The 16,145-nt window shown below is 43.1% G+C and overlaps 1 protein-coding gene across 1 annotated transcript in view; it reads right to left on the reverse strand.

The window, feature by feature from the left end:
* The window catches only part of ABCC4 (ATP binding cassette subfamily C member 4), a 141,227-nt gene extending 126,935 nt beyond the window's left edge, over window positions 1-14,292 (reverse strand). Inside the window, exons 1-2 of the mRNA XM_059491708.1 lie at window positions 14,126-14,292; window positions 1,089-1,199 (exon numbers count right to left, since the gene is read on the reverse strand). Coding sequence (XP_059347691.1) covers window positions 1,089-1,199; window positions 14,126-14,211 — 197 coding nt within the window. The 5' untranslated portion in view covers window positions 14,212-14,292. The remainder of the gene's footprint in view (window positions 1-1,088; window positions 1,200-14,125) is intronic.
* Window positions 14,293-16,145: the final 1,853 nt, after the last annotated feature.

The following is a 16,145-nucleotide window of genomic DNA, read 5'->3' on the forward strand; positions in this document are numbered from 1 at the left end:
CAAGTCCCTGAACTGCTTGAAGACACAACCATGGAATCTGATAAACCTCTCCAGCTATAAAGACATTAAAAGCAGCAACTCCTATGAGCTTATCACCAACCCTCTTTCCTAAATTAACTTATCCAGAGCAGGATGATGTCAGACCTGGCCACAACCTTTAGTTTCTGGATTCTTTTTGCTTCTTGAGGAGTCTCTCATCCCAAGCAAACTACAGGAAAGTCCATCTGCTCTGCCTTCGGTGTAACACCAAGAAACAGCAAGGCCACACTTTCTTAATACAGAAGCCACCTTTCACTAGGAGGCATCTTCTCCTGTAACTACATTTAGCAGAAGATTATTTGAAGACAAAAATCCTCTCTGCTGGAAGGTTCATGACAATTTATATAAATAGTAATTATCTGAAGATATTTTCCTACTAAAATATAGATCCCCTGAGTCCGTAGCACTACACACCAGCAAAAAGTCCATGAAAAAGTATATAAACCCAAATAAAAACACTTCCTAGACACATGTTTTTAGCTGTCCAGGGCATCTTGCCCACTCTACCAGTGAGCAGCAGATTTTCAACATACATATATTTATAGATACACATATATTTAAAGGGTCACTTAATTCAGTTTGCACTCTAAACAAACAAAGAAACAAACAAACAAAAAGAAATAAAATAGACAACTTTTTTCTCCACTTTTATACAGAGCAATTTGAAGTTTCCACAGCTGTTTTACCACAGGACAGAAGACTCACACATTTATTAAGGATTACTACCATTAGAGTTGATGAAAAGTTGCCTTTTGCAAGCATTCTGCAAAGTGTCAAATTAATTATAAATTACATAATGGAATTACTCTAATGCAGTTCCATTATGTATAACTTGAAAAAATCTAAAAAGCCTCTATGATAAACAAGTTTTCTTAGTTCTCTAAATTTGTTGCTCTAAATTTGTCAGCATTTTTAACCTTGTTAAACTTTACAATAACACCTTTTAATTTTAGAATAGAAATAAAATTTTTACCTCCTCCAGCATTAACACAATAAAAGAGAACAATTGTGCCTTCCAACCCAAAGTGTTCTACAATTTTTCTCCTTACCACTGCAACTCCTCTCCAAGCTTCTCTGAGGAATCTTCTGGCATCACTTTATACATGTCATCTTCTTCAAGCTTCCGTTTATGGCCGGTAATAAATAAGGGATTCAACCACCTAGTTAAATACAAATTATTAGTAAACTGACCAGCAGACCAAAAGGAGTAACTTCTTTACATAATAATTCTTTTATCACTTTCTTTTCCCCTCCTGAATCATTCAACATCCACACATTTCACTGCACTTTTATCTAAGAATTAAGTCAACCCCTACCTTACAAATGGGAAAGTACTTCCCACTTCCTAAATCTCTTTATGCCCGTAACACCTTACTCCCAGGCATCTAGACAGCCAGCACAACCCCTCTTGGCCCTAAGTGAATTGTTTTCTCACAGTGTTTCCTTACACTCAAGGAAAAATAGCATTCCTTTAAATATGAAGGGGAAAAAACTAACTTAACCCAACTATTAAAATACTGAAAGCTGTAAATTAAATTGTAATGCACACTAAAAGACATTTTTTGTAACATTTACTTGAGGAGAAAAGTAGCTGCTATTCAACTGACATCTTGACAAGTATTAAAGGTCAGTAATTTAAAGACAATCACTGAAATGTAAAAATGGGAAAACAATGGGTTATTACCGTACCTTACTCATGTTTGGAAACATAAACAGAAGCACACTGACACAGTGTGTAGATTCAAGAAAAAAAAAAATGCTTAACAGGTCAGTTTCCTCAGTGGAAAGATTCTTAAAAGCTCAGTATTTTACGAGAACACTTTGAAGATAAATTATAATAGCAGTACTGTAGATTTGCTGAAAAACACTGTATTTTGTTAGATCAAATAGGTCAACTGTCAGGGAACAGCAAGAGTAGATTTTTATGCACCTGGATCCTTCAGCCTGAAATACATCAGGGAACTCCAAACAGTTTCAGTTGTGCCCCACAGAGCAAGGGTTGTATGGCATAAAGCACAAAAGTGACCAAGTTGTCCATGAGATAGAGAGAAAAGGAGTGACGTGCAAAACAGGAATGGCTTAGCAGGAACGATGGAGTTAGGGAACTTGCAGTTTTCCATTTAGTTTGTCTCTCTGCTGAATTGGTAATATTTTGTTTCCAGGAGACATGGATTTTGGCTCTAAGGCTTTTCCTACAAGTACTTTCTCAACTGGTTAACACCATCAAAATCAAGAAGTCAGGGATCTGTTTTGGAAAAAATACTCTTGCACTCAAGGCAAGCTGTCTGTCTGATCTCAACTGCCTGTGAAAGTTCTTAACTGCTGCTAAGTTTCTGATACTTATTTGCTCCCCAACTTCACCAACACAGCTCTTAAAAGAAGTGTGATGTGCTGGGTGAAGCATGTTATTTTCTGTAAGACCTACATGTGAGATTTCAAAACTGGGTGGTTTACAGTGAAGGTATTTATTTATTCACACCACAACAGTGGTTATGAATACTCATCAACTTGCTCTACATTTCTTGCTCAGGCATGTTCTAACTAAACTTTGTATACACTGGCTTACAAGAAGGTTGTTGGCTAGTTTTAGAGAGGGTGGATGGGCAGGCAAAACCCTAGAGAGGAGGCTCAGAGAGTTTCTTCAAAGATAGCACTGTTGTAAAAACCTTTTTCCCAGGCTCCATGGCACAACTGCAAGTAACAAATGGGATTATGTAGTGTTGTTCCTTCACTACTTAGCATGTTGGCACAGTGTTTTCATGACTCATTCTAAAAATTAAGTCTCTATCCTTAGAGTAGCACCTTTGATGCCTAACAGCCCTTTTTAAACTCTTGGAGCAAGTACTGAAGATTTGTTTATGTGAGCTGTTAACTCCTAAATGCATCTTACAGGTACAACTAGAAACAGAAAGAACTTGTCAGACAAGTCTGTTGCTGGGACTTTATGGTTAAATAGCATCAGGGCCCAAATCACTACCACAGCATCCCCACAAAAGGTCCTGACAAAAGGTCTCAAATACCAGCTGCTCCAACCAGGGGCAGAACTTCTGCCTGGTTTGACACAAGGAATCTGCTCCATTGAAACATGTCTTCTCTGGGCTCAGTTCTTGCAGACCACAGGTGAAAAGCAGCTATGAGGCAAATAACCTCAAAGCCATTCAAATAATTGCTGCCTGCTGGATGAGATAGCCTCTGTTTGCTCCAGGACAAGCAGGGAAAGAACTGCAGACTTCAGCTGAGGTCAATACCCAGTGTTCCTCCTCTTGAAATATCAGTATTAGCCTAGGATGCATCCATAAACAAGTCACAGGTCTCCTTTCAGACACAGGCTAAAGTTATCTTCCTCCTAGCACGAGAATCAGGATGAGGCAGGCCTTTCAGGAAAATACAAAGGCTAAATCCTTCTCCCACCTACGGGAGAAGGTTGTGAGATTTCACTGGCTACTGCTGCCAAGGCGGTGAAAAGAAAACTGGTTCTGACATTTAACACAGAACACAAATAGGATATTTATTACAGAATCACAGAAAGGCTGGGGTTGTGTCAGAAGGGACATCTGGAGGTCAGATGGTCCAAACCCTTCTGCTCAAGCAGGGCCACCTAGAGCTGGTTGTCCAGGACAATGCCCTGACAGCTTTTGAAGATCTCCAGGAAGACTTCGTAACCTCTCCAAGCAGCCTACAACAGTGCTCAATCACCCTCACAGCAAAGCGTTTCCTGATGTTCAGAGGGAACCTCTGGTACCCAGTTTGCGGCCCCACCGCCTCTGATCCCACTCCTGGACACCACTGAGAAGAGCTTGGCTCTGCCCACCTTCTACCCTCCCCTCAAGTATTCATCTACACTGATGATACCCCCCATATCTTCTCCTCTCCAGGATGAACACTTCCAGCTCCCTCAGCCTTCCTCCCAGAAGAGATGTTCCAAACCCTTAATCATTGCTGTGACCCTTTGCTGGGCTCTTTCCAGTGTGTCCATGTCTCTCTTGTACTGGGGACCCCAGAACTGGATTCAGGGCCCCAGCTGTGGCCTCAGCAGTGCTGAAGACAGGTACTTTCTGCAGGCAGCACAGCACATAGAGGGAAACAAAAGACACTTTAGAAACAGACTTAAATATACCGTCTTAAAAAATAAAAACAATGCTTTTAATTTTACTCAGTAGAACATCATTCCTCTTCTTACACTGTTCAAAAAACCACAGGCAGGCAACAGGAAGAATAATGCCTTCTGCTGAAGGCAATTGCTCAATCCTGATAGCATTTGATTCCATACTACAGCCAAGAGCAGCACATGCTGACCACAGATGTGCAGTCCACTGCAAAGTAATGTGCTGGAAGACAACACTCTCAAGTGCACAGGACTGCAAGAGCCATCCAGTTTATCCTTCGTCCTTAAACACCCAAAACAACTTACTGATGATACGCCCATGTCCACTGAGGAGTTCTTACAGCTTGCAGTAAATCCCTTATCCCATCTCCACACTGTACCTCCAGTGTGAGTGAATTTGAAAAAGATTTAAGGAGCAGAGAGATGACAGTGAAGGGTAAAAACTGCCAGAAGTCTCAAGGCTATTAGTTCTAGTGAGACCTAGTGCAACTTCAGGGCTTCTCCCTTTTTCCATCAGTTAAAACCATAACACTGAAAAGAGTAATATATTGCACTACAACCTATGTTAACACAAAAGAATGCAAGGAAAACCAATCCAGAGTAAGCAGAAAACTGTAGTAATTCATTTTGTGACTCATTTGTTATAATGAACAACATGGCAAAGAGCACAAGCCCACATTCTTGTAAGGTTAGGAAAAAAAATGTACAAAAAACTCCAACAATTTAAAAATTACCCACTGCTGACCTTTCTAACTAGTGTTCCCCAAAACACCCATCTTCAAGAGCTAGTGCTATGAAGATCTCAGGAGTAAAAAAGCTTTTAATAGTATGCTGTATTAACAGAATATAGTTTAAGACCTTTAGAAGAAGGTTAAACATTTTTCTTTTCAATGATGGTTAGTCCTTGAAGGGCTTTTATCCCAAGCATAAGCTCTTCTGCAAACTCTAAGTACAGCAAGAAGAGTTTGAGCATCACCATTTCACTGATGCATCCTGAACTTTATGCTGGAAGGTTTACTTCCAGACAGAAGGCTTAGCACATGCTCCTACTTAGTCATTAATGTAAAAGTTTCCACCTGAATGCCACATGCAGATTATGCCCTGTGGAATTCTCTGCAATCACAGCAGAACTGAGACCAACCTGTTTCACACAGCCCGCTGTTACTCAAGTCACACCTTTGTAACCCACAAAAACCAACCAAGCCCTTCTCTTTCCTGAAGGCTCAGTTAAATTAAGAGTGCTGTCAGAGGACAGCTAGAGGAGGCTGACAAATAAAGCAAAGGCCTACATAAAGAATGTCCCTGAAACCCCAACATAGCCATAAAGGAAGACTACTCAATAGACTGGTATGTCTTTTGTCAGAACAGAGATCAGCTAACACAGATCCTCTTCAAAGAGTATTAAAACCAGCTGACAAAAAAACCCAGCATTTGTTATGAAAACAGAACCTGTGCAAATTGCATTATTCTTTAATAAGAAAGCTAAAATAATAACCTAAATTAAAGAAATTGAGTAAATATATAGACAGTCATGCAAACCCCTCCTCTCAGCCCAATAATGGGCTCAATACCAATCTGTTTTATTGGAAGAAGAAGAGGAACAACATGCTGGGGAGGTGAGACTCACACTGCCTTTCTGTATTTCTTTCTGAAGAAGCTGTTCAACTTAAATAAAACCAGGACTCCTCAGTAACTGTCTCTACTTTTCCCAGGTACCCTCCTGTTCGCTAGGAATTTTGAATTTTTTTTTTTTTCCTACACATTCCTTCATTTTAGTTACTCTTTCAGAACACAGGGTTCACATGATGCCTTTCAAAGAGCTTATCCCAAATTCTTCCTAGCATGACCTACACAAAAAAATGTGAGAATCTGTAAGAATCCTGAGTGTACCTTGTGTTCTACTGGGAATGCCTCTGTTCTATCAAAACGATTAGCTGATCAAAGACATCAGTCTGGAAACATGCCCAGAATGAGTCCCTGGTACTGCCAGAATACTGATGTCACTTGGAATAAAGATTAAAAAAAAAAATTTAAAAAATCATTTGATAACCTGGTGCAAACCCAGAGACAGCCAGCTGCGAAAGAGTAAATCACTGTTCTGACCCCAAAAGGCTTTTCACCTCTGCAGCAGTATCTTGGGCACTGATAAAAAAAGAAAGTGATTCATTTCTGAACCAGCAGATACACAAAGACCACAATATAAACATTCACTTCCTGCATTTCCCTACTCCTGGGCCCTAACATTACACACCCTTTAAGATTACAACACAGGCAACCAGTCACAATTTACTTGGTTGCTCAGGCAAAGTCCAATTTTTAGCAATTGTTAAGAGAGCAACCCCACCAAGATATTGGAAAGCCTCTAAGACTGCAGAAAAAGCTAAGACAGTGTTTGCTTACCCTCCTAAGAGAAGTCATTCCCTTCTTCAAAGACAGCATGAAAGAGAAACAGGCCCTGCTATCCAAAAGGCAGCATCATTAAGGCTATTCATGCTATTCTGCTTCATACATGAAATAAAATTTCCTAAAAAAGAAAGCTTGTAAAGTAGATTTCTTATCATCCCAAAAAAATTTCCTCTCAGGCAAGGAAGAAATACATTACAGACAGGTATATGAAACTAATAGCAGTGTTCAGCTCAAATGGTTCATTAACACAGGGATGGGACCTGCTGTACCTCTGGGTTTGTATCATGTCCTGCTTGTAAATACTCAAAAAAGTACCATTCTCACACTGCAGAGCAGGCTTGCAGAGCTTTTTATAAAACCAAGCATACATTAAAAGTTCTTCATTAACTGATAAAATCTGTCAAAAAAACATCAGCCAAGAAGCATTTGCAATTACATTACAAAGCTGAGACAAATAAAAAATGTCCCAAGATCAAAAGATGTGTCTGTAAGGGCCCTGGGTGCACCCACAAGCTTCAACTGCCTTGACCAGCCCCACAGCAATCACCCCACAGTCACCTGCATAGTACAGTACCTTCCTCTGCACAAGTGCAAAATTTCTTTCTCAGCAGTTTCACAAGAGCTCCTGCTTTACACCACAGGACAAGTGAGAAAAATCAGACTACACAAACTGCTTGCCTGATTAGGAAAATATTTTATTTGTAATAATAAGAAGAAGTTTAATTTCTGGATAATTTTACAGCACCCAGTCAAAGCCACATCCGGTATGCTCTCATCAACTAATTCCTTAAAGAGGTGGTTTACAAACTGCATTTTCCCCATTCCTCTTAAGCTTATTTGTGCATTCCATTACAAGCATCACCTGTTTACACTAATGTCCAGTTATTTTTCAACAGTTGCACAGGAGAGTCTTTGTTTACTCAAATTCTTCTATAACACTGGGATTTTGTCTCCCTTGAGCAGCTTGGAAGCACTACTTCAACAACTAAGCTGCAAAGTAACACATTTTTTTTTTCTCTTTAATCACCTACTTTGGAGATGGCTTTTCTGATAAAATAAATGGGGTTTTCCCACAGGCCATTTGGATAATAATGCACATTGCTTATTCTCCCTGGCTCACCCCAGGAGTCTCCCTCCTCATGGTCCTGTTCATTACCCACATTTGTGATCTGACACTACACCAGCAGTGCAATTCAGCACTGCTCTGTGCTTGCTCTCAGTCCAGAGCATCTCTGCTGGCTTTCTGGATGTACAGAAAGGACACACAGACGCTGAGAGTCCCCAGAGTTATTATGAAAGAATTCATAGATACCCCAGCAACAGTTTGTAGCCATCATGTGATTTTTATTGTTTTTAACCTCTCCATTCCATATGTTCATCCATTCTCATTAGGAAGCTGCCTTCTCCCACCTCCCCTTATGAAGGCAGCTGTCCACAAGCAATAAAGTAAACAGAGTAAGTCTGGTATTTCTTCAGATGCTTTTCAACTCTGTTTTGGTTGCAACTTCCCTCCCCAGGTTAATGTGGATTAAAGAGCAGCTTTTCTCATTGCTTACAGAAGGAAAAAATAGGAATACAATGAAATTACTTCAAAGCCATATTAACTCAAAAACGCCCTTCAGGCTTCCAGTTTCAATACCAACTGTATTAACCTTTGATACCCAGCTCCATCTCATCTTCCAAGCTGCTGCTTTTTCCACAGCACAGTGGGAGCAGCTAAGCTGCTGAACATCCACTTTCTGATGCTGACAGTAACACAACTGGTATTTGACTACATTTATTGCAGGCTGTTTTCATACTGTTTATCAGCCAGGTACAGAATTACCTTATTAATCTAGCATACTTCCCAGTATTTCAGACAGCAAGAAGAAGAACAGACATGGCAAGAAGAAGGGGGGAGCAAAATTGCAAACTAACATTTTCTGCAGGCCTAGAAGCAGGGAAGAGAGGAGTGGCATCACCTGTACCTGTGGCATTTCAAAGACTACCATTAAAATATCCAAACCCAGCAACCACAGGCCAGGAAAAATACCAAAGTACCAAAGATTTGATGTAAAGGTCTGAAGATTGTGACTTATAAAAATAAACTTCAGTAGTTACTCATTAAAGAAGGACCTAATGGTGGGAATTTCTGTATTAAAATCCTTTCTGACAAGCAAGAGAAATAGGGAGAATTAAAATGCCCTGTGACTTCCCACTGTTATTACAAGTGGTACAGTGCCAGGGATACAAATAACATAAAAGAGATGATTGGTCTTTTTTTGGGAGTGGAAAACCTTCCACTCCCAAAATGTAACTGGGTTATCTCCCTCCTCCACTCTATATATGGCCTAGTTTTCTAGAAGCAGGATAGGGAAATTATTTTTGCAAAAGAAGGCAAAAACAGCACCATGACATAATCTTAATTTTGAAGTTTTCAGGAATTAGAAGACATCTTCTCTCATAAATTATACAGCAGGCCTTACATAAGCATTCCAAAGGCAATAGTCTGTGTTTCATTATACTCTTAACAGTTCATCTAACTGCATATCTAAGCACAGATATTTACAGGAGATAGCAAATGCTAACACTTCAACAGTTTATACACACTTGTTGTAATCCATATAATCTATTTAGCACTCTTTATCCACATATTTTAACTTTACTAGCTCATAAACAATAATTTTCAAGTATTTTCTTTTGCATAATACAGACATCTCGCAAATAAACAGGCAAAACTTAAAAATTAATGCAGCAGTTCAGGAGAACAAATGATTCAAATTTGACAGCAGGACATTAACTCATAAATGAACAAACAAGACATTATCTTTCAAAAAAATTGTATGTATGATCCTCAGTCTTTCTTCATCCAGGAGAAAAAGAGAAGCAAGCGTGATTTCCATCTCAGGGTACAGAAAATGTGTTTTCTGTTTATCTATACTGAAACTGTTTACATATTTCTTCAGAGTTTCTTACAGTACCACAACTGTCCTGCACCAGCAGGTGAATAAATGAACTTAGCTACCTCAAAGTTCTTTATAAAGTAGCATTACCACACAATTTCAGGCATTGACCATGGGAATTCACCAAATATCAAGCAAGATCCCAGGCAAGTCAAAAAGTCTGATATTTTCACGGTAAGTAAATGTAAAATCCTCACACTGTTCACTGACACAGTAAAGAACACAAACCAATTTTATTGGTGGCACTGCTGGAGTCCAGTTGAAATATCCAAGAACAATGATGAATTCTTTCCATAACTTCTTTCAATGCAAGGCAAGAAACACTTGAAGACAGATAAGTAGGCAATATTTAGACTGCCTGAGAAATCTAGTGAAATCAGCAGTGGCTTTTCCAATTCTAAACCACAGGGTGAGAGAGGAGGAGGAAGTTAAATAAGGTGTGTTGCTATTTACACTTCTACAAGAGAAATCTATGACATGAGTACATTTGGTCAGGCAAGCAGCTACATACTGAAGAGTCCTCACTCAAAATCCTAGGACTTACATGTCTTACCCCATTCAATTCACACTTAAACCCAAAAATTAAGATTGTTTTTTACTCTTCTCTCCCACTGCACTTCACATCAGATCCATGAAGAAGACTTAGAGGTTTTGTCATTCTCCTCAAAGTACACATGTAGTAAGTAAAAACAATGCTGCCAGACACTAACAGGTCTAAAACCAGTCACTGACTTATTCCTTGGAGTAACAACTCTGTAGATGCCTTGCTGTAAGCTTTCAGATTACATTTTAATGCTCTTATTGTAATGGCAATTGCCACATGTCAAGTCATGATGTGAAAAGGCATCTAGCCTGAGGATGACAGTGCTAAACACCCAAAGACTTCTCACAGTCATGGTGAGTCCGTGACAGATAAGTAATTACTGTTATTACTAAAATGAAGTTAAAAATTTGTATGAAATCTAGAAGAACTTTAACTTCTTTTACTTCTCTGCACAAAAAATGCTGGATACTCTTTCCAGGGTGTTCCAGCTTGCCTTCCTTCTCATATTGTTGACAGCACAAAGGTTATTGAGTCTTTCAAAAATTTAATCATACCCTATGTTTAGCAACTTTCCACTGAAGTGGACTTGATGTCCAAACAGCAGAATGCATAAAAATTCAACTGCTGTATAGAAAAAACATATTTAGTAACTCAAGGGAACAAGTGCTCTGAGCAAATAAAGATATACTTCCTACTTCATGAACATGCAAGATCAAAGATGACTTAACACCCAGAAAGGAGAAATATTCTTACTCTCTTAAGTTATTAATTTAATAATCCCCACCACCCACATCAGAAAAAAATATGCAAAAAGTGCTATTCTCAACTGCATGGGGGTCAATAAGGCTTTTTCAATTCCTAAGCTTTCTACAACTGAATAGTTGTTTAAACATGAAAAACACAGCTGAATTCTCTCTTCCTTGGGCAAACCTTAAAAAGAAAGCAAACCCTCATATCCATCCTTCAGAGTCCTCACTCTCACCAACAAACCAAGGCAGCAAGAAAAAAATCAACAACCTAACAACATAAATGAAGTAAATCAGAAATACAAGCACTCCAAGCTATAAATTAAATACCAGCCAGGGCTTAAAAAAAGTTTGGTAGGCATGGAAATTGTGATTCTTGAAAGTCAGGAGTTACAATAATACCTGAAACATCCAGAAGGCCAATGTGGGCTTTGATAAACCTCTGATAATATAGCTAATACAGTGAAAGACACAGAAAACAAGAATATTTTGCAACTTCCCTGATCTTCACACTTCTGTCATGAATAGTTTTCATTCTTGTAACATTGCACAAGGGACGCATTAGAAATGTAACAATATTAGCACAGACTCCAGATGCTCCTCTTTCCCATGAATGTACTGCTGGAGCGTTTAATGTTCATCAAGCTCATACTTGTTAAAGTCACAACCCAAAATCAAGAAGACAAGCTTCACACAATGGAAGAAGAATGTCTCTGCAGCCTACACACTCATTACCTGAGATTTATAACTCAATGAAAACATGACTTTTTTTTCTCCCATGAGTTTGATCCTGTTTGCACCAGGCAATAATATAAGCTTTTATTTTGTACCACTGGCAACAAATGGGAGGGTGGTTCCTCACAATGGCAAAACTGCACTTTTGGAGAAAAATATAAACAAAATAAAAATAAGAAGGACCTTTGCCCAGCTCCTTGCAATGCTGTTTTTTCCCCTCATTGACAACAAGCAGCCAATACCTGGAGTGTGGAGAGCAGAGCAGGCACACAACCACAGAGTGGGGGCTGCTACTACTCACAGGATGGCCCTCCTCAGCAGTGTTCTCCAGATGACAAAATCTCACAATGTCCTGTGTGAGACATCAGCTAAAATGAAGCAGTACTCACACAGATAAGAGATGCTACACTCATTGTAGAAAGGGAGAGTAATTCTTAGAGTTACCCTTAAAGTTAGTTTTATAGCTAAATGAGAGGGTGTTTTAACATTTCCTGGATTTTATGCAAAACTGTATTAACTTGCAGAAAACTGACAGCTCCTGCTTATTCAATTTTACCCACTTGTCTTCTGCAGGCTGAACAGTGGAGAACAGTGAAGGTATCCTTTCAGCTGAAATTTACACCCAGAAAACACTAATGCTTGTTGACTAATATACCAAAGTTAGATGTGATCACATGCACCACAGGTAAGAGAAGACACTTTAGAAGGCTATTTTCACTGCTGTGAATTACACTGCTATAAAAGCCTGAGAAACAGCACATTGGGCAAATTGTAAAGCTTTACATGCTCCACTAAACCCTTTTCCAAAGCAGAAGCCCTGTGGCTGTACACCAGCATCTGACTGTAAAGTCTCAAGTCCCAGTCGATCTCTGGACTCTGAGCAGACCTGTCATCCCCCAAACACAGCCTTCCACCTTTTTCCCTTTGCAAAGTAAGAACCTAAAAACACCTCTGGGGTAAAAGCAGCCTTCCAAGTGCTTGTCTAAAACTAGGGAAATTTAAGGTACTTCAATGCTGCTGTTGAACACTTCTCTGCAATACATGCAGAGTGATGCAGAAGGCCTAAAAAAAAGAATGGTACAAGCAGTCAGAAAGCTGGCTATGAGCACTGCATGAACCTTTTTCACATCTAGCTGGGTTGGTTTTGGCAGAACTACCAGTAACACCACAAGATTCCAGCAAGGGAAAGGGAACAGACCAAAAGCAGTCCAGGAATGCTACATGGCCAACTTAGGTTCATCCCATTCTGCTTGGATTTCACAACAAAGCTGTTTCAAACATAGGCATCCCCAGCATTAAAGTAAAAGTCAAAATGCTGAACACAGGGAGTTCACACAAGCAAAAAAAGCTGCTTTTTTATTATTACTTATTTAATTTCTTTCTTTTTGCCCATAGTGCCTCTGAGGACATAGCCTTGACTAAAAAACATGTTTCTTTAAAATTTATCACGGTTTTTAAAATCCCCCTACCTTACAAAGAGGACTTCTGCACCTGCTCAGAGTTGCTTATAGAATCAAAGAGTTTTTATTTGTGTTTCAGAGGCTTCCAAAAAAAGAGTTTCACCTGCCATGCCCTCCCTTCCTTCCCACTCCTCCACCACACATGTGCACCCTGGTTCAGGCTGCAGCAGGTGAAGCAGGATAAGAGCTTTCTCTGGAAGTGCTCTTCCAAATGGGATCTGCTAGGACAAACAAGCTGGGTGCTCTCCCGTTTTACTTCGCACATGTTTTCCTACTACAGTTCAAAGGAACTACAATGTTGAGCTGCAATTCCTCACTTCTTTGAGTACAGCTATACACCCACGCCGAGGTCCCCACTAGTAAAAGATCAAGCTCTACTCGGGGCTGGTAGCCGTAAAGTTTGCGGCAACACGGCCAGCCTTCGCTCCGTGAGCCCCCAAGCCCCTGCGGAGCATATGTGCGGGGAGAGCAGCCAGGGTGCTGCCCAGCCATCCCTTAGGCAGCCATGCGGGGCAGAAAGCGCCTCGCTGCTGCAGGGCACAGCCTCACGCCTCGGCGGGATGAGCAATCCCTGCCCGCGACCCGTTATTCAAACGGGGAAGCAGAACAAAGCCTGGGAGCAGCCCTGCACCGGCAGCAGGGCTACCCGGCCAGGAAGCAGAACACGCTCCGTCCTCCCCGCAGCTACCGAGGGAACCCAACACGTGCTCGGGGGAGCGAGGGCCCGGCTGAGCGCTGCCGCGCCCGAGACGGGCGGGGATTATCGCGGCCGCCGGGTTCACCCCAGGAGACCCCAGCCCACCTGCGAGCCGGGGCTGCCCCGGCCGGCAGCGCTGACAGCCGGGCCCGCGGGGGCGGGCGGCAGGTCGCGCCTGCACAGTCACTGCCGGCAGCCGACGGCGCAGCGGGGCAGCGCCGGTCGCCGCTTCCCTTCGCCGCTCCTGCCTCCCGCCCGCCGCCGGCGCGCCCGGACGCTCCGGGAGCCGCCCTCGAGTGCGAGCCGGGCACCTTTAGCCGGGGCTCGGCACTGCCGAGCGGCCGGCAGAGGTGAAGCAAGCGGCGCTGTGCCCGGCGCCTTCCCCGCCGGCGGGCAGCCGGCGCCGCGCCTCCGGCGCTGCCCTTCCCCCTGCCCTCGCCCGGCCGCTCACCAGAAAAAGAGCCGGGAGCAGAGGTTGGCATCCTGCAGCGGGTTAGGCTTCTCCTCGCGGGGCACCGGCTCCATGCCGCCCGCCATGCCGCCCCGACCCGCCCGGCGTGCGGCGAGGGCGCAGGACCACGAGCGACTCCCGCGGCTGGCAGGCACCGCCGCTCCGCCGCCGGCCGGCGCTGTTTCCGGGAGAACAGGCACCCCCGCCTCGGCCCTCCTTCTCCTCCTCTTCCTCCTCCTCCTCCTCCTCCTGCCGGCCCGGCCTCCCCGCGGAGCCCGAGAGGTGCCGGGCAGCGTCGGGAGCCGATCGCTGGGGCTGGCTCCGTGCGGACCGAGCCTCCGCCGGGGGGCTCTGCTCCGCTCGCCCCTGTTTCGCGCCTGTGTGTGCCCCGTGCTGATGGAAAGCATCTCCTCGGTGCACGCAGCGCCAAGCGAGGTGCCCACCGGCTTTTTTGGACAGAAAAATCCGCCGCGAGTCAGGGCCAAGTCAGGCTTATCGGGACCAAACGCCGTCAGAAACGCTGTCAGCGCTCCTTCCCAGATGTTGCATATTCTTCTATTAGAAATCGAAAACCAAACAAAAAGAACAAAGTTTAGGAGAGGTTGGCGATACATTATAAAGGAGCTAATTAATTTCAGGACGTGGTGCACCGCTGAAATTGGCAGTTCTCAAAGGTTCAGCAAGTGATCAGCAAACTCCCCTCCAGTCATGGCCTGCTAAAGGGACCGTGATGAGAAGGAGTAGTGAAAACTGCAAGGAAAACAGAAAATATGGCACATGTACCTGAAGTAATCAAAGAACTGCTAATCTCTATGGCAGAATGATTCCCTGCCATGCTGTTATTTCTCTGCAGTCTCTAAAATCCAGGATGGCAGAGGTTGCAAGAGACCTCTGGAGGTCAGCTGGTCCAACCCCTGCTGCTTAAGTGCCTTGCCAGGCAGCCTCAGAGTATCTCCAAGGATGGAGACTCCACAGCCTCTCTGGGCAACCTCTGCTAATGCTCAGTCACCCCCACAATGAAGAAGTGTTTCCTGGTGTTCAGGTGGAAGTTGCTGTGTTTCAGCCTGTGCCCATTGCTTCTGGTCCTGTCGCTGCACACTACAGAGCAGAACCTGACTCTGTCCTCTTTTCATCAGTGTACACACTAATAAGACCCCTCTGAGCCTTCTCTTCTCCGGGCTGAACAGCCTGGTCTTCTCCAGTCCCTCTCAGCCTGAGCAGCTCTCTCAGCCTTTCCTCACAGGAATGGTAACTAGAGTTCCTTCATCATGCTTGTGACCTTTCACTGCAGTCTCTCCAGTATGTCCATGTTCCCCATGTTCCTCTTGGCCCAGAACTACACGCAGGACTCCAGGGGTGGCCTCACTTCTGAGTAGAGAGGAAAGATCGCCTCCCTAAACCTGCTGGTAAATACTCATTCTAATGCAGCCTAGCATATCATTAGCCTTCTTTGCCACAAGGACACATTGCTGGCTTATGTTCAACTTGGTGTCCACCTGGACCCCAAGCTGGTGGTCCCCAGCCCATACTGATGCCTGGGATTGTTTCTTCCTGGGTGCAGGACTTTATTCTTCCCCTTTTCGAACTTCATGAGGCTCCTGTCAAGCCCATTTCTCCAGCCTGTTGAGGTCCCTCTGGATGGCAGCACAAGTCTGTGGAGTGTTATCAGTCACTGATTAGCCACACCTCCCAGTTGTGTGTCACCATCCCTGGTGGTCTTTAAGGAAAGACTGGATGTGGCACTTGATGTCACTCCTGGTTGACAAAGTAGTGTTAGGCCATAGGTTGGACTCGATGATCTTGGAGGTCTTTTCCAGCTTTATAGATCTGTGATTCTGTGATCATCAGTAAACTTGCTGAGGCAGTCCTCTGTTTCCTACAGATCATTTATGAAGGTGTCAGATAGTTTTGGACCTAGTGTTAACACCTGATGTACACCACTAGTTACTGACTTCCAACTAGATTTTGAGCAACTAATCACAACCCCGATCTCCTAGACTCCTTCCAACTGTGAGCCAGC

The sequence above is a fragment of the Ammospiza nelsoni genome, chromosome 2 (genome assembly GCF_027579445.1).
Source record: "Ammospiza nelsoni isolate bAmmNel1 chromosome 2, bAmmNel1.pri, whole genome shotgun sequence".
NCBI classification, from domain to species: domain Eukaryota; kingdom Metazoa; phylum Chordata; class Aves; order Passeriformes; family Passerellidae; genus Ammospiza; species Ammospiza nelsoni.